Source organism: Brachionichthys hirsutus, chromosome 8 (assembly GCF_040956055.1).
Source record: "Brachionichthys hirsutus isolate HB-005 chromosome 8, CSIRO-AGI_Bhir_v1, whole genome shotgun sequence".
In the NCBI taxonomy this organism is placed as follows: Eukaryota; Metazoa; Chordata; class Actinopteri; order Lophiiformes; family Brachionichthyidae; genus Brachionichthys; species Brachionichthys hirsutus.
The window spans coordinates 14,364,180-14,389,897 of NC_090904.1; the positions used below are offsets into that span (position 1 = coordinate 14,364,180).

The 25,718-nt window shown below is 46.4% G+C and overlaps 1 protein-coding gene across 1 annotated transcript; it reads right to left on the reverse strand.

The window, feature by feature from the left end:
• Nucleotides 1-1,221: 1,221 nt before the first annotated feature.
• LOC137898221 (RNA-binding protein Musashi homolog 1-like) lies at nucleotides 1,222-18,649 on the reverse strand. Its single transcript, XM_068742231.1, is given in 14 exon segments — nucleotides 1,222-1,263; nucleotides 1,403-1,574; nucleotides 1,576-1,687; nucleotides 2,338-2,418; nucleotides 3,221-3,338; nucleotides 3,493-3,575; nucleotides 3,856-3,904; nucleotides 9,451-9,543; nucleotides 9,936-9,977; nucleotides 17,325-17,369; nucleotides 17,371-17,410; nucleotides 17,524-17,605; nucleotides 18,104-18,144; nucleotides 18,585-18,649. Coding segments are annotated over 14 exon segments (1,065 nt in total).
• Between the last annotated feature and the right edge of the window lie 7,069 nt (nucleotides 18,650-25,718).

Genomic DNA, 25,718 nt, shown 5'->3' on the forward strand with positions numbered 1-25,718 from the left:
TACAACTGCTTCTCAGTGAATGTCCTTCATTTTGTTTTCGAGGCGGAGAACACCGCTTAAATTTTTTTTTTTTTTTTTTAAACAAACACAAGAAAACAAAAACATTAAGAAGTGAATCGCGCAAAAAATATATAGGTATATAATATTTTCAAAAAGAGGAAGTCAAGGCGACCCCCGACCCGATGCTCCCCGGACTTCCGCAGGGAGTTCTGATTCTTCCAAAGGCCATCAATCTAAAGTTTCCTGACATTTATCTCATCCGGGTGTTAAAATGATCGGATTTGAGAAGCAAACCAAAGGAAGTGATGACAGAACTGCAGTTTAACAGAACAAAGATCCCAGAAAAAACTCCTGGAAGTCGTTTCCTCAACATCTGTAGACGACATCAAAGCAGCCATCTTTCACACACACCACATGCTTACTGGTAAAAGTCGTGAGATGACCTAACTTGACATGTAGATGTTGTCAATCCCTTCCAAACCAACCAATGGCATGCAGCCAGTTCAGTAAACCCGCCCCGCCCCGCCCACTAACTCCACCCCCTCACCCTGTCATTTATGTACAATATTATACAGGAAGACATAAAAACATTGCTTTAAAACCAATTACAGAATAAAATACCTTACAGATTAGCATTATGTCAATATTAATAACAATATTACAAAGACTTTGTTTTTAAAGACTACCAAAATATACATTTTAGGTTTTTTTACCATGTTTTTGCGATGCTCAAGTTAAAAAAGGGCTGCTTGATTTGTTCTTCCTTTGTTAAAAATGTTTTTTGGACAAAGAGCCATCTCACGCAGCTTCGTCTGTCCCTGTTCACATCAGTAACAGCTTTGAAGGAGTCCATGATGAAATGACATATCACTTTAAAGTAAAATACGAATTAAAAAATCAAAAAAGTCCTCCTTGTCGTCATCAAAGAAGACAAATGTTTCCGCAGAGATTTTTTCCTTTTCTCGGCTTCAAACGAAAATAATGAGTAACGGAGGCAGGGACCTAGTTATTAGACTACATGAAGAAACGGGGACCTTATGTTGAAGTGAGTTAGTACAATAAAAAGATATTCAGTCAGTCGGTGGAGCCACAGGGAGCCAGGGGGAGCCTGTTTCAGCCTGTGGCCCGGCCAATCAAGTTGTGCCATCAGTGGGCAAGCAGCTTTCTGATTGGCTTATCAGCAGAGGAGAATCGCTCCCATCATTAGTGACCTGAGACGTCTCAGTGGTAGCCATTCGTGAACGCAGTAGCAATCAGGGGACCCTGAAGAAGCACAGAGAGGGGAAGATAAGATCTACTAGCTTTTTGAATAACATTTGTATCCACACACTCACCTATAGCTCTGTGTGTGTGTGTGTGTGTGTGTGTGTGTGTGTGTGCAGGACGAGGTGGTGTGACATACCCCAAGACCATGACCAAACCCTGTGCTGGGAACAGGGCTAGCGGCGCTAATGTAGCTGCTGACTCCTGAGTCCTGATTGGCTGCAGCATACAAGTCAGCCATTGGTCCAGGGCTGCTCGTTCCCAGGAAACCAGCTGTGCGTGAAGGGGTGGCGCCTGAGACAGACGAGGGAAGTCAGACTCTTAACTGTCCCAGAAAGACGTGCACACATTAAAAAAGAAAAAACCTCACCTCTAACTACCGCTGCTGCTGCTGCCATTGGTCCATATGCAGTGAGGGGAATGGCTGAGGGTTAAAAATGCAACAAGTAATTACACTTATTGCCGCATCAGGTCGACAATATGTTTTGGTTTTGTTTTTTGCCCTCTTTCCATGGTTTTAATTTGACTCTCTGCTGCATGATAGCTTTTATTTTTCTCTTGGTGAGGAGCCACTGACCTGCAAGCTCAGCGGGGTGGGATGATGTCAGGAGGGGAGTCCTCTCTAAATGGAATTCTAGAAACAGAGAAGGTCAAAACGAAGTGCTTTAAACCACCAGCCAAACTACAACGCTACACACACACTGAGACCCTGAGACATTTAGCTGTACGCTAGCATGGACTCAGAAAGTTTAAGACCTACTGTGAGGACAGGCAGGAAGGTCACAGCAAAAGGAAAGAGGATTACGTAAGCAGATCAAATAAACACAGACGAATATAGGGGGGGAAATAGGCACAAGCCAATAGACAAAGAAGGCCGTTTAGGGGGTTAAGAAATACGACTTAAATCTACAGGCAGCCATCCTTTATTAATTAAAACCACGTTAATTGTGTGTGTGTGTGTGTGCGCGCATGAATAATAGAATTCATCAACCCGTTCTTTGAACTCTTCTCATGGCCTTTTACATTTAAATCAAAGACGTCGTTCTCTCCGGAGCTTGATGTGTTTTGACTGACCTGGGAACTGATAAGTATAACCAGGAGCGATTCCAGAGTAGCTCCGGCTGGTGTAGGTGGTCGTCTGGAAGCCTGGGTAGCCTGATGGGAGCGGAGAACAAGCATCGGTTCAGTGGCTGAATGAAGACGTGCAGAAAACACCATGGAGGGCAAATCGTTTGGTGCTCAAGACTCGAGCGCTACTCTTTTAGCAAATACTAACAGTGATAGCCGTAGAATAGCTCAAATGTCTTCTATCAACTACGTTACTCTGTTCCAGTGCAGCAAGTATACGAAGTACACAGTCTATATTGATCAGGTACTATTGAAGTGCCTGCATTTTAAATAATATTATAATAAAATGGTTTTATTTAATTTCAGGGTCACACGAATTATGAATGAAAAAGCTCCAATGAGGAATCATGGCGCTGCAGTGCCGTCACTATCGCAAACGTCCAGTAGGGGGAGCCAAAGAGCCATAAGCACACAGATCTTTAAGTTTGTTTCCTCACTGGGGACTTTTTAAAGACACTTTCCTCCCCGCTGTTGAGGCCTCGAACCATCCATACCGTGGAGTTAAGAGTTTCTCATTCATCGTCAACATGGGCTGGGTTTAGTTTAGTTTTATAACATGGTAATAAAGCGTAAACACACCTCATTTAAATGTGACACTGGTGACAGGTATTAAGGTGTATTTATATAGTTACAAATAGAATAGCACCTGCTGAATGGATAAATATAGGATTTGGAATCTACTAGATCAATTAAAACCACAACATCCGCTGCTTGTGAAGTAAACAAGGAGCGCCCCCTGTAATTAGTAGATTTACTGCGTATAAATGGCTGTTTCTGCTGTATTTCAGACACTGAATTTACTTGGGCAATGTATGATTTCGGATCTTACCCAGCATGCCTATTCCCAGCATGAAGGCATCCATCCCGTAGGGCATTACCCTGGAGCGACCTCTGGCCGAGCCTGTTGGCGTCATCACCTCCTTGGGTTGTGCTTTCTTACACTCAACCTAAGCAAAGCAAAGCAGTGTTCATTAATTCAGAGTAAATACTGAGATTAAGACACACACACACACACACACACACACCCTGGGAGAGACGCTAGCGCATGCACGACTCAGAAAGCTCAACGTGAAAGCTCTCGCAGTCCGTCTCCATGCATACCATTTTGTTGTTGATCTCATGGAAGTGGATCTCGCACACTTTTTCCACCACGTCTTCATTCTCGAAGGTAACGAAGCCAAAGCCTGGAGGACACACACACACACACACACACACACTGATTGCTTGTTGTGCTAAATCCCGTGGTCTGAGCACACCGTCTCATTACATATATATGCATAAAAAAAGTTGTAACATAGAATATTTTTTATTGTAGTAAATATATTTAATCATTCCTGAATGAATGACGGTGACACGACCACGCCAGTTCTCCAGGGAGGACATGTTCACAGATAAATAGATGTCTTTCCCAAGATGTCCTCGCCTAGCATGTGGACGCTGCGCGGAGGACAAGCGCGTACGTACCTCTGTGTCTGTTGGTTGTTTTGTCAAACATAAGCATGGCGTCGTCGACCTATGAGGACAAAGCAAAGAATGGATGAGCGTCGGTGTATTAACACACACACACACACACACACACACACACACACACAGCATGGGGCGCCATTGTCCCTCCTTAGCACCGGAGCTAGATTGTAAAACAGATGGAGGTGGTGGAGAGGAGAGAGGGAGGGTGACAGGTGGAGAAAGGAAAAATAAAGAATGAGAGGGGGGAGAAAAAGGAAGAGCGATGGAGAGACGAGGGAGGGAGGGAGACGCTGCATTAAAATAAAATCATCTCCATCAAGGTGAAAAAGGAGTGAGCGCTTCCCATTCAGGAGGTGAACCCCCCCCATTCTTTGCTGTCTCACAAACTGCTCTCGCTCCCTTCTTCTCTTCTTTCTTTTATCCTTGCTGCCTTTTTCCCTCCCCACAAAGTTTACTATTCCCATGGAGACCCTGTGAAGAATTTCAATTAGAAAGAAGAAAAAACAAACTTACCCCCCCCCCACACACACACTCAACTAATTATAACGAATAGCGTAGAGAGACAGGAGGAAAGGAGTGAGAGTAGAAATATAGAAGAGAAAGAAACAGACAAATAGAGAAATTAGGTTTTGATGGAGATTAAAATCTGTGAAGCATTTGGAACAAAGTGAATGGGGGCCTTTGTCTCCCTTTATTCTTCTTTTCCCTCCACTTTCCTCCTCAAGCTCACCCCACTGCCCTATTCATATTCCTCCTCCTCCTCCTCCTCCCCCTTCCCCCGCTCCCTCCCTCCATTCCTCGCTCGTCCTTCACTGGCAGGAAAGTTAGAGCTCTCGTGGCACGAGGAGAGAGAGTAGAGTTCATTTCCAGGACTGGATTTGGAGAATATCGTGATTCACAAAAATCTGCGCCGCCGCCACCGCCGCCTTGCCGCATCCCGTGAACACATATGGAGTACGACTACACGGCTATTTCCATTAGCCAGCACGCAATGAAATGCAAACCAGTGTAACATGAGTGGCGGCGGCCTCTGGGCGACTGGGCCGTACGATTTCTAACCCTTACATCAGATGGCAGGCAGATCCAGGCCCGCCGGTCGGATTGAGATTACATGTGTGTGAATCAGAGGGAGACCATCAGACTGTTCTTGTCCAAATGATGGAAATGAGAAAAGCGCATCCCTGACGCTTCCATCTCTCATCCTAGTCAGCACCTTGAGCACAGCCGGGGCAACTGCTCCTCTTTCTGTCCTTCATTCAGGTTTTACCCCCCCTTTCCCCCTCCCCCCCCCCCCTTTCCCCCTCCCAACCTTCCGGTTGCCCGAATTCAATGACGCAGCAGAGAGCCGGGGAACAGGACAGTAAGTCGACAGCTGCAAGCCAACATGCTATCATGAGTAGCGTTACATGCACAGCTAGCCCTCCCGTTAGCATTAGTAGCATCTAATCTGGACCAGCTGACCGGAGGTTAGCGTTACCCGCCTTCAACGCATTTGAGCCGTGCTGCTCCGAAGCCACATTTGAAACCAGGAAATACTGTCTCCGTTATGTGTGTGTGTGTGTGTGTGTGTGTGTGTGTGTGTGACCTTGCTGTGGTCACACAACAGCCCCTCGCCGAAGCCAATAAGAAGACGATCTCTGACGTCGGTTTCCCTGGGTGCTGTAAGGCAATCTGATTGGATGGCGGCGGGGGGTCTGGGATTGGCTTAATGCCGGCTCACCCACTAAGCAGCCAACATGTATGCAGAGACGAAATAAAAGTTAAGGGCGTACTTATGTGCCATCCTCAGGCGGAGGGGAACGTGGGTCGCCCGCGATCACGGCCAGCTTTCAGAACATCCCGTTTTCAGTGAAGCGCACGGCTATTATTTGAAGAACAAGCCTTTACTGAGAAGTCCATTTCACGATTATGAAAGGTAGCGTTCACATCCCCCCCCCCCCCCCTTTCTGTTTCACATCTCCCTCTTTCATTCTCGCTCCCTCTCGCTCTCTCCAGCCATCTCTCTCTAAACAGGCCAGCAGACAAAGTGTGCAGTCAAGCCTCCTAATCGCCGGCTCACATGGGTGAGTGGAGTCCCAACTTTTCCTGTCTGCCCTGTCCATGCTGCATATTTCTCCTTATCCACTCGCACCGCCTTTTGCTTGCTGCTCTGGCTTCCTCTGAGTCTCCTCTCATGCGATTGACTAATCAGAAGAGTTAAAAAAAACAAAAAACACACACGGTTCTGCACGTGAGGCACTTTCAGAAACGGAGAGCAAAAAAGAGACGAGAGGACAATGAAAGAAATTAGGGGTTTCCCGCAGATTTAGCATAATTGACTGTGCGACAATAAAACGCGGTAACGTTCGTTATCAAATTAGCTGCAAGACATTTTTCTGCTCCACACGGCCTCCGCCTTCAGCCTCAGCCAAAAAGAAGGGATGTGTTCCTGCCTCTTCTCCAGATTCAGAGTGGAATTGCTTCACCTCAGGCTTGGGACTCTTTTCCCTTACAAACATTACTGCTGTGTCCTGATTGGCTGAGGAACATTTAGCAATAGGAGGCCGGTTCGGTTCCGTTCTGAAACCACATGTTAAAATACACCTGTAGCACCGGGAGTGTCAGATGTACTGATTTGGGTGAGGTGGGCGATTCTGTTGCATTTGATCTGAATCACCAGTTTATTGAAGTTAATGTAAGTGCGCTTTCTGAACTAGAATCCCCCCCCCCCCACACACACAAAAAAATAAAATAAAATACTGGCACAGATCAAAGACATGCAAAAGGTTAATTGTGTATTTTGTGTGTTCCTCGGTGAGGCAGTGCCTCGGCAAGAAAATAAACAGGACATTAAGTCCTCCTCCATCCTAACCTGCACCTTGCAAACAAGGCTCAGATAATAAACAAGAAATACCTCCTGCTCAGCAGGAATGCGCTGTGGGATTGGGGCTATCCTCGATACAGCTTTGGTCTCACGTGTCCAAACAGTCCAAATATTCCCTCGTCCCGCGGAGGGACTGTTGTCTTAAGGACGAGCGTCTGCGATCCACAGAGAGTACCGATTCGACTCGGAGCTGCCATTTTAGAAAGAGCAGCCGGGAAGCGTGACAGATGTCAAACCGTGCACCTTGCAATTAGCGCGAGGGGTAAACATGGGACGATAATCCGAGACGCAGAATTACAGGAAGTTGAATTCGAACGAGCGGCTGAAATATGGTCGACTCAGAGGCCGACGGAGAGGAAACAGAGCTAGACACGAGGCACGAGGATTTGTGCTGTTAATTTCTTCCAGCTCATTAGTCATACCTCCTGAAGCCATGTTTCAGGCTCTTTCCTGCTACACCCTTATTGTTTCCGACAACTGGATCACCGGTCTAGAATCTTGGAGCTGGTAAAAAAAAAATGAAAAAAAAAAATAAAACGTGTCTAAGCTTGCCTCACTGTCACACAAACCTTCCTCTGTCCATTCATGCAAATTTACACTTCTTACACTTTTTTTAAAAGGAAACAACAACCCAAAAACCCAAACTGGATTACAGCAGGACAATGGGGGGAAAGCAGGTCACCACGGCAACAAGCAGAGAGGGACTGGGGCAGGGTGTGTGTGTGTGTGTGTGTGTGGGATGGAGGGAGATGTGTCAGAGGTACTGATTTTGGGGGAGGTGGAAGTGTGGGGGGGGGGGCTGTTATAGGAGCAGCTGTTGCATTTGATTCGTTAATAGAGGAGCCTGAACTCCCTCAGCTAAAAAGTAACCCGACATTTCATGCATGATGAATGCTCTGATGCATTTACAGCCCATCAGGTTGTTGTTTCTCCTTCTTCAATCATTTCTCATCCTCACTATCTCAGCATTCCTCCCTTTCTCTGCCCTTCGACCCCTCTGAGCTCCCCTCCTGCTCACTCCATGGGGGGCTTCTTCTTCGCTTACAGTCCCCCCACCATCCTGCCTCTTGTCTTGCCCTCCTCTCACTGCTGTGTTTTTTCTTCTTCTTCCTTCTCCCCGGCCACTCATCTGTCTCCACAGCATGTGTTTGCCTTTCACCAAATTTCATTCAAAGGAGCCGAGCAGGACAATTGTAGAAGCCAAAAACACGAGGATGAGATGGGAAATGAGAAAAACACTTTTAACAAAAGTGATAAAATAACACAATAACTATTACTGGGTCCACAGAGCAGGCCAAAAACCACCACACAGCATTTTTCTTTGTTTTCATTCTTACTAGAGCTCTTTGTCTCCTCTGTTCCTAATTTTCCACTTAGAATTTGGGCTTCCAAAATGTCTCACTTTTTTTTAAAGACATTTGACTCAAATAAAAAAAGCGATTTCCAAAAGAGAAGAAAAGCTAAAGCTTAAAGATGAATAAAAACATCCAAAAGATCCGCTGCTGGGTTGGGTAAGTAGGAGCATATCCAGTAAAAATATATATATATATATCTTAAAATCGGTATAAACATTGAATTAGCTATAAGAGTTAAACACTACAGGTCATCACGAGGAGTGACAGCTAGTTAGCGAGCTAACTGAGATTTTTTACATCATGGCAGCTGAAAACTAGCCTTCTGGCTAATTCTGGCTTCTTTAACCATGTGTAATTATGTGTTTATGAAATTGCATTGTCCCCTTTGAAATAAACTAATCTTAATCTTAATGAACAGTGAAACCGTTCATGTTCACTTAACCATCCATAAATGGCTGATTGAAATAGACTGCTAAAATTAATTAATACCATAGTGAACAATTTGGTGAATGTTTTAAATAGCCAATTGTAATGGTCACAAACAAAACAAAATGATTAGCTTAAAGTAGTAATTATTTGTTCAAATAACTAAGAGAAAGTTGAAATGCTTTACTTATAATGAACCCACAGATAATGAGGCTAAATTAGTTTAAAGTGAAATGGGTGAAAAAGCAAATAGAAGCTAAAAATCAATGTGTGATATATAACTGAAATTAATAGATCTTGAAAACAAGGTTCATTAATGAACTATTTGTTAAATTGAGATTAAAATTAATAGTTAAATACGGTAGCTGAAAATCAACCGAAAGCTCAGGAGACTGAATTAGCTTGAAGCTCAAAAAGATTAGCTCAAACTAATAGAAAAACATTATAAACAGATACAGAAAATTTAAATACGAATGAAAATGTATAAAGTGTTTAGGTACTGGTACATGAATGTAGCAGGATGCTAACAGCAGCCTTAAATGCTACAGTAAATAGTCCACACCCACGCATCATCAAATAGACCTGATGAAGTAAATAAACAACTTTAAATATATAGTGTCCAGGAAGTCACTAACACACAAACACACACGGCATCTCAATGACCCACAAGCTTTAGCCGACCCGCCGACCCGGGACACGAGAATGAGATTCAACAATCAACCACGTCTCTGACTTTCAACACAAACTAATTACAAATATAATGACATTAAACAACATCCAATTCAACTCAATTTGAACACGTTTATAAACCGATGTTGGGCCTTTTGGCTGAGGGGGTTACAGAAATTAATCAGGCCAGATTCCCCGCCTGGAACGGAAGGCTGGGAAGCGTTGCACGAGCGAAACTGGGTTTATCACAGATACACGCCAGGTCTGTGCATCGTTTACCTTTCCAAACTGGTCGAAGTAATGCTTCACATCTTCAATGGTGGTATTGACTGACAGTCCTCCCACAAAGATCTTCTTTGTCCGAGTCACCAGCTAGCAACACAGAAGAAGAAGAAGAAGAAGAGGGCATCGATTACCCCTAATCAGATTAGGCAGGAAGATGCTGGTGGCATGGACGCTTGTGTTTGTTGGTGTTTATCTAATCACAGATGTTTGTGAACTGAAAGCTCTTCGGCTCCTATTCGGATCACAGTCCGTTTCATTCAGGGCTCAGTTTGTTCATGTGTGTTTGTGTGTAAGATGTTAGCTGCTGATGGTTGGGGGGTTGGGTGGGGGTCATGGAGGTCACAGTGTCAGGACAGACAAGTGGATTGCCGCTCCTGAACTAAATCTAATCCCGGCCAATCAGAACCGAGGGATGAGTGGTGATGGATGACAACAACATTACGCCTCCTTACTTGTTAACCCTTTCAAGACACACGTACCTTTGGCTGCGCCCGGCGAGGAAACGCCACCTTTGGGTCAATCTGTGGGGGAGAAAGAGAGAGACGAATGGCGATGAGTTTAAAGACGGTAGAATTATAGGAAAAACTTTACAGCCATTAGTTGAAATGTCTATATTATTTCAAGACACCTCATCGTGGGTGTGATTGCAGGCTTGACCAACTGAGACAGCAGCTACGGTAATATTTACTATATTTAAAGAATGCCGTCAAAGAAATGCTATTTTTTTTTAAACGTTTGATTTGCCTCTGGAGATGCACAAACAAGCCCACTGCTGCACTATAAAAATGAGAACTGTACTTTTTTAGGCATCATTACAAACTTCACTTGGTGTAGTACAATGACGTACAGATATACAGTACATCATTGTACTACACTCATAGGTGAATATATATTCCTTTAGTTTGCAGCGTCGGTTATAAATATAGAGCAGATGGGGAAAAAAAGTCAGCATATTTGAAATATGAGGTAATCTTGCAATCACTCTTGCAATCAGTTCCTGTTTATGAGACATCCCTATAAAAACATGAAGGAGTGATTTATTACAATTTGTAAATCATGTTGTTGAGCTCTTAAAGGTTTCAGAGGTGCTGAACAAATATTATGGATGAATAAAAACGGGGTTCAATATATATTGCTGTCTTCTGACACTGGGAGGTCGACCTCTTACTCAGAGGACGCTCGATTTAAATGCACGCCTCCAGTTTATGTTTCTTTATGGCAATGACACCAGATCTGTCCCTGCTAGGGATACGTCGTGTACTTGTGCAAACTGAACGTTCACGCTTTGCCGTGATGAATTATCACAGTGTTAACTAGCTAGAATTAGTTACAACAACAGAGCCGCTAAGTCTGAACCCATCTGAAGGCCTGCAAATCCAAAAATAGAATGCATGCTAATCTGCAAGTATGTATAGTCGACCCTTGTTTATGCAAGCCCCCAAAAAATCCAACACACCAACCAAACAAACAGGCTTACAGAACAAAATGCGCAGTGAGACGTGAATATGTACATTTACAAACTGACACCACTAAATGCATCTCGGCCACAAAACTAGGCAGGACAGCGCAGTCTGGAATCCAAAATGAGCATTTAATATTCTGAATACATTTCTGGTGGATATGTATGCTTCAAATCTCACATATTCAGACAACTTCCATTTCGGATTAGCTCGATTTGACTACATCCATATTTCTCCCGAGTGGAGAAGTCTCAGCAGTGGTGAAGGTTATAGATAAAATTAAACATAAATGAGTTTTGAATGAGCTGTCCTTTAATAATGCTAAATATGCAAAGCCTATCGCGGCATTTTTGTAATTTGTGAGGAATCTGGTGCGATTCTCACTCAAACCAGCTCGAGAGAAGATTTTAGGTCACAGGACCTTGTAGTGTATTATAGTCTTAAAGTTCCATCTTTGTTCTAATAATTGGATGTGTGAAGCAAAAACCCCTTGTGTCTCACACGGCCGCTATCGGCGATATTGAATTGATATTGGCAACTAGAAAGGGCCTTTCAAATGGCCAGAAATAAGCACTTATTATGTGAATAATGCACACAATGCGAGAGAGGGTGTTCATTCAATATTCGAGCAATCCTTTCATCTCTTTCCTGTGATAATGACCTGCTTCTGATGACAAATCTACAGACAAAAATATCCCACAAGGACCCTTAAGAACCTCGTATTTAACGCTGCTTCGAGAGCACAGCACCGAGTAACTAAGATTGCAGCTGCAGCGTCCTTGGAAGGGATTGCAGAAGGACTTTGCACCTTGAAGTGGGACACAAATATTAGGAGAGTCATATCATCTCCAGCTGGTCTGGGCACGAAGACAAAGGTGACAAGGACACTCGAAGGCACCGGTGACTATCTGCAAAAGCAGAGCACCAGCACACGGCGCTCACAATGACGGCGTAGCGTGTCCTAAAGGATTTTTGCTAACCTGGAGGTGATGGATTTACTCCAGTAGACTTCCAACACCCAGCATTGTTTTTTTAACAAAAGAAAAATACTATAAATTGCATGCATATTCTCTCTTTCCTGTATCATACAGATGGAGCTGTCCTACAACTCCTCCTGTTATTTGGTCGGTTGCCAATGGAAGAAAATCAAGCAGCTCGCATTAAGCCAGGAGACGCTGCAACGACCTCTAAAGCATAACACAATGTCAAATTGACTCTCCTCTGTTTTATTGTGAATAGTTTTTAGAACAACAGACACTTACTGTGTCCTGGTGTAAAGTGTCGTGGACATTGCGTGTGTCCGGTGTTTGCTGCCATCTAAACATGCTGAGAGCTAAACAACCTCGCGTCTTCAAGTTGTCTGACTGGCCTTTTGCTGTTTTAGCAGGACTAGAGGTGAGGCGCTGCCCCGGGGCGAGTCTCTGGCACAGACACGAGCTGACAATGACAGCGCCCGCAAACCAGCTCGCACCCGACGCAAGGCTGCACTCAAGCACAATGTTAAGGAGCAATTCACAACAAAATATTGCGTTTTATATTATGATTATTTTTTGGGGTTCATCCAGGAATTTCAGTAGCTATCTGACAAATCAAAATGTGACATCGTATCAATGCTAATCCTGTTATTACACTGTAATAGCAGACGGATCTCATGGTTTTAATTAGAAATGTTGAACCAAAAAATAGCATTTTTTTTAAAAATCTATTTATCATCTACCTGTCTACCTATATATCACCTGTCTATGTCATCAGTAATTTGTCGGTGAGTCTAAGAGCTGGTAAATCGAGCCGGCGAGTGACAGTGTGACCTTTAAAGTTGGTTTGCAGGCCACCAATAAACAGAGAAGTAGAATATGAAAAAACAAGAAGATAAAGAAGAGGAAACTGATCAAATTCAACGCTCAACGCCTGGGTAGAACCACACAGTGGAGCCTAGAGAACCATGTCGACACCACGGGGTGGGGGGGTGAATTTTAACACCATAAACCTTATTAGAGATGGATCCATAATGTGCTTCCTGCACATTATTAATATACACATAAGCATTTCACAACTTTACGAATGTTTCAGGGACCCTTTAAAAGCAGGCTAAAATGCACAAGGTTACCAACGAGACTAGGTTAGGCCTAATGCAAGATCTGTAGTAGTGCTGCTACAAGCTACATTCATGCCATGCTGTTAAAAAAATAATCATCATTCCACCGCTGCAAAAGAACAGAACACATCTAACAAAATGTCTATGTCTGGCTATACTCGAGAGAAGATGGTAATCAATGAAAGCTAAGACTGATAGTCTTAGCCAGATCATTGTTTGCAACACTCAGAAATAATTCTTCAGCAGTTTGACGTCTGCGTATCGGATCGAATCGGCAGCCACAGCGGTGAAAATGTTAATTCTTTAGAACAAAGTTAAAAAAAAGGTTTCAAGGAAGAACAGTTATAACTGAGTGTTCATGAAATGGTCTGACTAACATCCTGCTTCAAGACAGCCGACCTCGGGTCAGCCTAGCTAGCACAGTTACGACGCGATGGAGGTGGTTCTAGCCGAAGACTAGACTAATCTACTACCGATAGTCACCTCATGTGGCCCAGCGCGTCCACCAGTGTTACAAACTGGAAAACAAAAATAAAAAAAAAGTCAAATCAATAAACTGATGGAGACAGCAAGCATGAAAATAAGGAACCAAAAAGACATGGCATTCATTTGGGAAACGGAGCCCATGAGAAAGTGGGCCTGCCCGGCATCGTGGTGCGGCGGGGCCGTCCCAGCAGGCAGCCCCTGTGATTCCATTAACAGGACAAAGAGCACAAAACAGATGGGCCTGTAGAGGAACCAGGGCTCCTGTGCAACCCCCCCACAGGCACACACACATGCACTGTCCTCACACAGCACAGCAGCACACGTACGCAAAGTGACACACACACACACACAGTAAACATATGAAAAGTACCAAACTACTGACAACAAGTGTTTTCATCATGCGTGTAGACAATCGAGCTCCGGCGTGTTGGCTAATCTGCCACGGGCTATTGGCAAACACCCCCCCACACATCGACATGCTATCAGACTTCGTCAATACGCATTAAAATCAATATAAGATCAACCAAACACTAAAACCGCACAACAGAAGTTAACGTGTCGACACATCAACACAAAGTAAAGACTGTTCAGGTTTGAGACGGCGTCAGTCCGACCAGCTGGACAATGGTAGAGTAATTAGTTTATGAAGCTCACTAATGAGCCCCCCCCCTCATACACACACACAAACCCTTCTAGGGTGCCTCGCCGGGACTGGTGCATGATGGTGGTGCTGGTGAAGGGGCTGCATTTGCAGCAGAGCACCCTGGAGCCACCGTAATTGCAGGTCTGGCCCTTATCCCCAGATCCGAGATGGCGGATGGACCCTGGAAGCCCAACCCAGTTTCGTCCCTTCAATCCGATTAGTTGGTTTTCAGATCTATACTAATTACCTCTCTCTCTCTTTCTCTCTCTGTCCTCCACCTTCACCCTCCCCTCCCTCCCTCCTCCTCCTCCTCCTCTCCGGTTTTGTCCACATCAGCATTAACAGATAATCCCCAGCCAGGAACAAGCAGCTAGCGCTAGCATCTCTGCTCCCTGTTGAACAGGTGGTAAAGACCAGTAGCAGGCTGAGGTGCCGCCGGCCCACGGGGGGGGGGGGCTGGTTGTGTTGTCGAGGCGTAGCCACAGACTGAAGCAGCTACATTTGCCCCGTGCACAGACCACGGCTGTGGCTTCACTCGTCTTCCTGTTAGTTGCCACCGGCTGTGCCTCGTTTCCAAAGGGGCATTCCTGCTGAAGCCATGGAAAGAAAATCCAAACGTCTTCATGTGACCTTCATGCCATTCCTGCTTTTAAAAAGATGCTTGTCTTTGGAGTAATGTTAGTTGACTGTGGTCGTTTTTGGAGTTATTTTGGGTGCTGGTCCCATGAAGCAATAACACAGGTATTATCAGGACATCAGGGGAGACTAAGGTTTTGTTCCGTCTTCTACAAGGGGACCGTAAAAAAAAATAGTTCCATGCATAAAAGAAAAAAAATCAATTTGTAGATTTAAAAAAATAATAATTATGATGGAGTGTACTACGGTTTGCCAAAAATTGTAGAAAGGTCAAAACATCTAAAGACACAACTGTCCATCATATGCAATACAAATAAGCTCGGGGGAAATTGGTGTAGTTTGCAAGATATGATCTGGACAGAAGGACAAAAGTGTGACGGCTACGCACAATTATGCATCACTTATTCACCGCAGATATCAAACATGAAAATCGAGTTCCAGTGAAGAAGGACCTCTAGAAGAAAATAAATTCCAGTTGTGCCTTTCTTCCTTGTCCAAGGACACACAACAGCACATCAGCGGCCTAAGGCCACATCCCACTAGGAAATGTAACCTTCAACACAAACCAGAATCTCAACGGGCCGTACAAAAAATCTCTTTTAGTTTCACCGAGAACTAGAATGTCCAACTAATTTGGCCGGCGGCTTTTGTCTTCAAGGACTAACCCCAGATGAAACAGGACTGTAAATGTTTAATACCACGTGTGACCGGCGGTGTGGACCTTTGGACCGCCGGTGGACGAAGCTTCTCAGCCTCGGTGTCCTTCTGTTCTAAACCAAAGATTCAAAGCACTAAAAATGGAGACGGAAATCTGAGCATCGAAGATTCTCCTGAATTCCAGGCAGGAATTCCCGTCTCGCAACCCGTTGCCAATAAAACATTCGGTCTCCCCTTCTGTCTGGTGAGAGCGGGAGGGGAGATGCGTCCAGGTGTGAGACAAATACAGGAAGAACTCATTCAAACGGGACCGGTCGTAGCGTGCTTCAACAAAAAACTACTTTCGAAGCTTCATCCAGAACTATTCGCACCAAAAAATGGCGACCATGCGGGCTAATAAATTGGTTTAAATTAGCCGTGTGCTCCGGTTTTCACACTTTGCACGAGAGACATTTTCTGTTTCTGTCTGTGATGACTTGCTGTCCCCAACAGGCCTGCAAAATTTGCAAAGACAAAAAGCTGTGCTGAAATTTTCAAAATGGGATGAGAAAATGGCAACCGTGACCCTGTTTGAAGTGCCCCCCCCACACACACACACACACACCAACCTGAGCAACCAAATCTGCATCTGAGTGGGACTTTATTGTTTAGCCTGGTGCTGGATTTGGGTTTATAATAGGGTGACGCCTAACCCCACCAGAGAGGCCTGCCACGAGGAGCCCCCCCCCCCCCCCCAATCCAAACACACACACACACACACAGGTTCTTAAAGAATCAGGCTGCACCTCGACAGCCGCGACGCCGGACGGCTGCGTGCAAATCAAAATAAATAAATACATTCCTGGAAAACACGCAGACATGACATAACACCAACGTGTGTGTGTGTGTGTGAGTCTGTGTGTGTGTGTGTGTGAGTCTGTGTGTGTGTGTGTGTGAGTGTGTGTGTGAGCGTGTGTGTGAGCGTGTGTGTCAGCGCTCGGCTCACCCACCAGTCTTAAGTTCATGCAAAATAGCTCAGAAGTTGTTATGGGGACACAAATCCCATCAGGCCGTGCAGTCAAAGCGCCGTCTCCTGTGGCCGGCATCGCCCCTGGCAACAGGTCCAACCCACAACCAACGCCACACCTTTCTCAGCCCCGGGGCGCCGCTGCCTCCGTGTTCCGCAGATGTTCACTCTCAAATGGTCCTAGTGTGTGTGTGTGTGTGTGTGTGTGTTAGAATATGAAGAGGACCCCCCCCCCCCACACACACACACACACACACACAGGTAATCTCCATAACCGAGACGGCAACATTCACACCTTCATAGATATTTAAATGTGAGTCAGCGGCTTTGAATCAGACGTGCACACCTTCCCTCTGGACCCTCCCGCTGGACACAAACACAACCCCCCCCCCCCCCCCCTCCCCTCCATTTGGTGATTTATTTGTCCCATTTACCCACATCCACCGGGCAAGGGGGGGGGGGGGGGGGGGGGGGATCACACACACAGTAGCTGCTCAAACAAACATCATCATCCATACCAATAATTAAAGCACCCATTTGAAGCCCCCCGCCCCCCCCCCTAACACGGGAACCATTGCTTCCTTCCTTCTGTCAAACTTTTCCTTGTGAACTCTCTGCATAAGCCCTTTGAGGCTTTTGCAGGGGCTCCGACCCCATTCAGGTCCCCAGGTAACCGTGGCAACGAAGACCAAGAAAGAACGCTTTCATGTTAGCTGGGATTTGTAGGGGGAAATGAGCGGAGCAGGGGGGGGGGGGGGGGGGCTGCAAAATGCCCTCCCCAACTTTACAAGCCACACGGTGGAAAGCAAAATGTACTGAGGTGTGTGTGTCTGGGGGGGGGGCTGAAGAGTCACCCCAGACAACCCGAGACAGACTCCGACTCACCGTTTTAGAATCCAACTCGTGTCTGTTTTGGGCCAGAACCGTCTCCCACGCCGGGCTGATCGGCGAACGTCACGAAGCCGAAGCCTCTGAGCGGAGGAATAGAAAATAAAAAGCATCAAAAGCATGCAAACAGGTCTGGGGGGGGGGCATGGGGGGGGCGTCCGGTGATAGGACGGCAGCGCGCACGCCTCCTTCTTACCTCGACCGCTTGGTAACGGGATCGCGCATCACCATGCACTCCTTCACCTCCCCAAATTTACAGAAGTACTCCTTCAAGCCCTCTGAGGAGACAGCAAGGATCAATCGTCCATAGATCACAGGGGGGGGGGCACGTTAGGCCCCGCAGAGCACAACGGGGGGGGGGGGGGCACCGCGACAGGAATCAACTGTATTCACGCACGTTCACGGCTCGTCGGAGAAATGAATGAATGAATTCACCGGAGCGCGCTCACGAGCACCGGGTCCGAGCCGAACTTTCGCGTTAACGCGCAATCATCGATCACTTTTACTACACGGGACGGCGCGTTCTGTGTTTGTTGACGGTGCGACGCGCGCGCGCGCGCTCCGTTAAGGGTTAGAGACAAAGTCGTTGCACGAACGTGCGCGCATTTTTCCGGTGATAATCTCCCCGGTAAGTCTGGATCCAAAGAGCGGATTCCTTTCGGTTTAACTTCGGGGGGGGGGGGGGGGGGTATTATGGGAATATTCCGCCTGGGGGGGGCAGCAGCGTGCGGGACGGCGTGCGGGACGGCGCGCGGGACGGCGTGCGCGACGCTCACCTTGCGTCGTCTGCCAGCTCAGACCTCCGACGAACATTTTGCTGAATGAGAGAAACACAAGAGGTGAATCACACGGAGCACAGAAACACGCGAAGCTGCGTGGAAATGGTGTCGCGGCGTGGATAAAGTCAGGAGGGAGCATCGGCCATGTTGAGGAGTCACCAGCCGGGCCGTCATAATCCGCGAGAGGAGCAGAGAGAGGAGGAGGAGGAGGAGGAGGAGGAGGAGGAGGAATGATGGATAAGTTCTGTCCTTCTGGACAAAAAATGGAGATAAATAAACAAACAGGGGGGGGGGGGGCAGCGGCGCGTCTCCTCCACTGAGTGGATCCATCCCACACGCACACACACACACACGCACGCACGCACGCGCGCGCGCGCGCGGCGTGCTCGTCTTTTGTCTCGACGCGGCTCCTCTCCCGCACGGAACTCCACTAAAGTCCAAGGTGAACTCCCGAACGCGTGCGCGCCGCGGCGGTTACCAGGGGTCGTGGGGGGAGTTGTCCGCGCCGGAGGACGCGCTGCTCGGGCTCCCTTCCGTCTCCATTCTGCTCGAATCCCGCACTGCGAGGCGAGGAGAGGCGGCGAAGCTCCGCTGCTGCTGGGGGGGGGGGCGGGGGGGGGGGGGGCAAGGAAACACACACGCTCAGAGATGCATGCTTACGCTTCACGGGAAGCTCCGCCCCCACCTCGTTTTTTCCCGAACCTCACCCGAGCGTCGGACCGCCCCCTCCTCCTCCTCCTCCCCTCCTCCTCCTCCTCCCCCTCCTCCTCCTCCCCGCTCCACGCTGCCCGTGGCGCTCTTTCTCAGTGGTTCCCCGCCATTAAAGGGTTTTAATGCTTCTATTTTATTTGATATCATGATAAAGGAGATAAAAACCCTTTAAAATAAAACCAGGAACACTTTGAACTCCGTATTGATAACGTTCTTATCGGGTTCTCTCAACAGGACAGACCTCGGCGTGTTTATTTGTTTGTCTATAAGATTTATAAAGAAAATAATAATAAAAGGCTTCTTTAATGTGCTTTTCTTAACGATTCTTAATCTCCCAAAATAAAGAAAAACAATAACAGCAATAAGCTGAAATGAAGGACATGGATCAGGGTCATTGGCTCGTGTCCCGGTGAGAGATTAAAAAAATACAAATAAAATTAGGATGCTGTTTGTTAACTTGACACGAGGCAGCGTGAAACCAGATGTTGTGCACGCCGCGCACGCCACAAGCACGAGCATGTCTTCTATCAGAGCGCCGCATGCTGGTGGGAATTGGGCCCCGCGTGAGAATGCGTGAGAATGCGTGAGAAAGCGTGAGAAAGCGTGAGAATGCGTGAGAATGCGTGAGAATGCGTGACAATGCGTGACAATGCGTGACAATGCGTGAGAATGCGTGAGAATGCGTGAGAATGCGTGAGAATGCGTGAGAAAGCGTGAGAATGCGTGAGAATGCGTGAGAATGCGTGACAATGCGTGACAATGCGTGAGAATGCGTGAGAATGCGTGAGAATGCGTGAGAAAGCAATGGCGCAGCAATGTCAAGTGGCCGTGCGCGTCGTCTGCAGCTCTGAGTGTTTTCTGACCTCACTTAACGTTACTTTCAAACTTTTGATGAATGAGTCCCGACGCTTCTGACTGGATCCGCCAGGTCACGGGATTCGGCCTCATGGTGACCGTAGGACCGAATCCATCCTGCAAACATCTTCTTCTTTCTTCCCCTGAAATGTTCCTCTTCTGCTGAACCATTCGGCGTTTTTGGTTCGATCTTTCACGTCTCATCTCCACATTAAACTTCTGAGCAGTGATGACACTCAAATGGAGACGCCGGTTTCCACGCACCCTGACGACGGAGGATCCGAGCAGAATTCATGCAGTTCACGTTGCACAGCGTTCTGAGGGACGCTTCTAGCCCGCGGGCCAGACTTCAAGAACCCGACTCAGATCCCACATATGAATATGATGATGCTGCTTCATTCATGATGTCATGTGATGTGACCTTGAAGCAAAGTGAAGGATGCTGCTGTAGTGCGGTGTGGAGGAGAGACGTGAACTCATGATTCAGCCGTCGCCTGCAGATTAACCCAGCCCTCTTCTTCATCATCAGCTCCTGAACTCATCATCATCATCAGAACCCTTTTCTGACTGGTCCCGCACTCCACCGTGAGATTATCCCTGATCTGTCACATCCAAGGCCCGGTTCTTACCCAATCCCAGCCCCCCCAACATGACAGACCCTCAGCACCAGCTAAGTAGAGGATCCGCAGCGAGCCAGCCTCCCTCTCGCCCCCGGGGGCATGTCTGGTTTGGTCACACACCTGGCCTGCCATGACGAAAGCGAAACCAACGCTCGCACCGTGAAATGCTCTCGCTCCACAGCATCAGAGCGTGACCTTGATACGCAAGGAAAGCAACGCCTCACAGCAAACACACAATGCGTTTCAAGAACGACGGCGTCCTGGCTGTTGGGAGGTGAAGGGTAACGGGAGCAAACCGGAATGTAACGTTTTCTGATCTCAGGCATTCTGGATCCAGCGACACGGAACACGGGTCACTCTAGGGTTAATTAAATTACGATGATGAGAGGAAGATTAGTTTTGAACCAAAAATAATTCTAATTCCATTTTCACCTGACTGGAACTGTTTTGGTAATGATGAGCGAACATTCCCAGCACTGCACGATGACCTCTGCATATGCTGGTTCTGTGATGAGCTGCAGGGCGTGTGTGTGCGTGTGTGTGTGCGTGTGTGTGTGTGTGGCAGCAGGAGAGGCAGATCAGGGGGAGGGACTGTGACTGTGGCCTGGTGGACCATAGCGAGAGAACAGTATGTAGGACAGGGCCTTTTGCTAGCTAACCTATCCTGGCTATGGTTGGGCGTGCTGGATTTCTGCATGCATGATCAATGAATAAAAAAAGAGGGGAGAAAAGCAGCGGCGTGGGGGGGAAGGGTGGAACAAGTTAGAGCCATCTGAGGAGATACGGACACTTTAATTACCTCCAACAAGGAGTTTATGTTTTTGATGGCGTTTGTCTGTCTGTTTGTTTCTTTGTTTGTTTGTTTGTTTGGTTGATGGATCTTGATAAAAAAATTAATCTGAAGATGGGTCTTGATCTAACTTAGATGCCATTAAATTTTAAGAATTCCGGGTATCCATCTGGATACAAAAAATAACGAATATTTGGATTTTCCCATGTACTTGTAATGGAGGCTTTTTCCAAAAATCATATCTTGTAAATTATGCATTCAATTCACTCACCAAAGATCACAGTCATAAAGGGGTCCGATATGAACTATCATGCGGAACGTCTTCTGGATCTGATCCAGAATGAGGTCAGGAAAAAAATATTTCATTTTAACATTGAAAACTCCATTTATGGATTCAAAATCAGTTAAAAATACACATTGACTCCGATTCACTTTGACTATTCATGATTGGTCTATAAAGATACAAAGAACCATTTAGAACATTTTGATGATGATCCGGATCCCCATCTGGAACCAGGAATTTTTAAATATATGACCAGATTTTTATTGTTATTTCTGCCTTGGTGGAGTTTTGCAGTGATTTTCTGGTTTACTTGTGCTTTCGTGCTAAAGTAAATACATTTTCGTCAGTGATTCCTATTTTACAATAATCAAAGTGAGCGCAGAGGGGCGTGGCCTTTGGACAGCGTTGACTCTCACTGCACTTTTTATCTGGGCCTTTTCTCCGTCCCGCCTCGGTTCTTCTGTCTCGTTGTCACGCCGCCACCTGAAAACACTGACAGTTTTTCCAATCCAAGCCGACACTGCTTTTGTGTCTTTGACCACAGCTGACCCAGAGCGGGAACCCATTGTCTGCCAGTGACCTTTGACCTGTCAGGGCCTGGGACCAGCTCCCACAACCCTCGAGGCAGTTTGAAAGGGAGTCCAAAGAAAGGAGAAAGAAAGGCAACTTTTGACCATCTGCAAAGCCAGTAGTTGTGCCAGCCATGTGCCTCAGATGTGCCGGCAGCGTCTGGAACTATATTTGCATGCGATGCAAAGTGTAAACCAGCAACGAGCAGCACCAGGAAACCTCAGAGAGTGAAATGGAGGGAAAAAAACGACATTATAATAACAATGAGCAGGATAGTAATGGAATGTTTTACACAATAAGAGTCTGACAAAACAAGCCACAAGGCTTTTAAGGTGCAAGCCAAGCAGACTATTTTAAGGTGCTTCATCTGCTGCGGGTGTTTTATCCACCTGGCAGGTGGTGAGCCAAAGAAATCATTACATGAGAGAGGAGAAGGGAGGAAACAAGCACACCTGTGGTTTGGGCCAAGAGCCCCACCTCCGTTCTCCGATCACAATCCCTCCGTTCCCCGGGGGAAGGTGTGGCAAAGGGAGAGAGATAAAGGGAGGAGAGAAAGGGAGAGGAAGGAAGCGATTGTGGGGGGAGATTTACAGGCCTCTCCCACAGTTGACTGAAGGTTGATTTAACCTTTTATTAATCGTGCGCATGCAAAAACAAACCGGGGCCGATGGAGGATGAAGGCTCAGACAGGCTTCCGAGTGCAGCTGTGTACTTCCTGCTTGCACAAACAGACCACAGCCTATTTACCCTGATGACACGGGACTATTTCTGTCTGCTGGCTGTCTGGGGTGGAAGCAGCAGCAGCAGGAGGAGCAGCAGGAGCAGCAGCAGGAGCAGCAATGGAGGAGATCTCAATTGTAATACGGCACAGAGGGTTGGGCTAACTAATGCAGGGCAACACACGCACAGAAGCGCACAAAGGCGCTCGGTTACAAATCAGCAGAGCCCCGTCACCTGACGACAGATCGTCAATACTGCACTTGACACCATGGAAATTGGTACCAGAACCGCACTGAGTTAAAGGGCTGTCGATCTATCAGTGCAGCACCACATTATTAACTCCAGGATAACTAATGATCTATTATCTGCTGTCACCACAACAAAGCTTCTCATGGGATTACGTTAAATTACAGCGTGGACTTAAGACAAGATGAGATCATCTAAATCTGAAGCGTTCATTTTCCCTGTTTGGCCGCGATTTCAAAGGCTCCGATGATAAATGAGAATCCACATCGACACTTATTCATGTTTAAATGCATCCTCTACGTTCGCAGCCTCACATCTCCCCTGACCTCTTTTCAGGGATGGGATGATGTCACTAAGCGCTTGCTGGAAATGACATCATGACATATGCGGATAGAGTCATGCTGGCCATCTTTGTGACCGTTGCCGTGTCAACCCAGAGGGGAGGTCTCTTTGTAGGGTGAGGCGCCGCCGGTATTGTTATGTTAACAGGTGATGTATTTCACGCCAGGGCTTCGGAAGCGGGGCATAAAGAAGAGAAGGAAAGGAGGAGGGAAAAAGTAGAGGACAAGGAAGCAGAGAGAGAAAGGATGGGGAGAGAGAGGTCTGCCTGTAGCAAGAAATACATAAAACCTCTCTCCAAAGTTTCTTTGACACAAATACACACTCTCTATTTTACACACACACACACACACACACACACGTGAACAAGCTCTGTGTCTCTTTTAATCCTTTTTCCACTCCCCCCCCCCCCCCCCCCCCCTCCATTTCTTTTCACAGGACCTATCAACGCCATTCCTAGCTGCTATTTATAGGAGACCACTACCCCCCCCCCCCCTTGCCGGAGTGTAGATGTCTGTGTGTGTGTGTGTGTGCGCGTGTGAGTGTGTGTTTCAGGGAACCTCAATAAACCAGAGCATCTCACTCTCAGTATCAATATGGATTCACCAAACAGGATATCTGGGAAGACGGGTTCTAAAAACAGCTGTTTGTGTGAGCATGTGGCGGGATGAGGGTCAGTGAGGCTGGTTTATCCCACCTGTCCAGTTGTTTCCGGCGCGTGTGCGCTGTCGCACTACTGAAATATGTCCCACAAAGCCCCCTGGAACACAGAGATCATCCCTCGGAAGTGTGTGTGTGTGTGTGTGTGTGTGTAATAGTCTGCTTGAAAACATTCAAACTGGGAACGGCTGCTGTACTTGCATGCAGGAGTGTGCAGGGCAGGCCCTCGGGGCTGATGGGACGTTGAGTCCATTGATTTATGAAGCCTGCTTTACGCACCAATCAGCAGCTTCACGCCAGCGCTTTCCATGCATTATAAAGGGATGGTTCACTTTGAGGAGCAGTACTCCACTCAGGGCGGGCTTTCCTGCAGACGGACCTTTGATGAGGACCAAACACGTTAGCGCCATTTAGCTTTGTCGCTAAATGCATTAAGTATTACGTAGTAAAGGGAAATACACAAATCGTGTTCGAGTTCGCCGGCTAATCTCACTAAACTTATCTTTGGCGTTTCTTTGTTTATGAAAGTGATTGTTAGCATTAAAGCAGCAGTAATCCATATCTCTATACAAACAGTGGAGCAATTATTATTTAAAATGTAAAAAGGGTAACTTATAAAAACGCACGATCGGCATCCCCTGCGGTTCTCTTCGAGTCCAGTCGGTGCTTCAACATAGTCCAGCTCACGTATTCGTTTTATAACGCCCTTCTTCACTGAACTGTTTGAGTCTCTGCGCTCTTATTACGTTGTTTTTGGTGGCAGCAGGTGACTTTTTTTTTTAAAAGCCAAAACCTACAATAAACCTTCTGTGCCCGACCTGGAGGCACCAAGAGGCTGAATAATCAGTCCTCAACCAGCTGATATAAGTGGGGCAATAAGCAGCAAAACGGTTAATGAATGCTTGTGTTGTTCTAAGACACTCCTTACTAACATGCCGTTAATGTTTACATTTAATGTGCACTAAAAAATGATGATGATTTGTATTTGTTAGACTTAGCATTTCCTGCTTGCATGAAGTCACCACAACAAAAACAGATTCCCACCAAGAGAGGCTCTGAGCAGGGTGCGTGACTCCACCGAGTGATCCCTCAGGGTCGCCGTAATGTTTAAAACGTTGTTGTTGTTTTTAATCCATCATGGATCCACTCCTTTGTATGGAGTGACTTAGAAATTCAGGGGTTCCTTTTTGGGAAAATATTCACTCTTACACCAACCGTCCTGGCAATCCATCAATCATTTAATTAAGCAGAACTGACACAAAGGTGAACACAGCCCCATCTTGTAATGTCCAAATCAGTGGGAAAATAAATCCTGAATCCTTCCCTTCATGTGGATCCACTCCAAAATCGTATGGTTTCTTCCTCTTCCTTGCTGCGTGATCGACCTTTCTACTGAGTGTAATCCGACTGCCAGACTAACAACGCAGGTTAGAACAGTATTCTGTGAATGATAATATCATTCATCCACAAATACAGAAACACGGTACTTTTCAAAACATAATCATGACCTGGGAAGACAACTGTACAGTTTGCATCATGATGGCCCCCCTGAAGCGTCATTTCTGTTGAGGATATTTCATTTCATTTTAAACTCTTGATATCATTATGCATTATTATTATTAATAGGTTATATTGATATTGTGCAATCCCTATCAACACCACATCTTTAAATTAATTAGATCTAAATGTTTTTATCCAATTTAGAATAGATGAAGAGAAATCTGAAAAAGCTAGAGACCAAAGGAGGTCGTCGGCGAGGACACAAAAACTGAAGCAGGAGTTAAAAAAAAAAAAAGAAACGGTCCAACACACACGGAA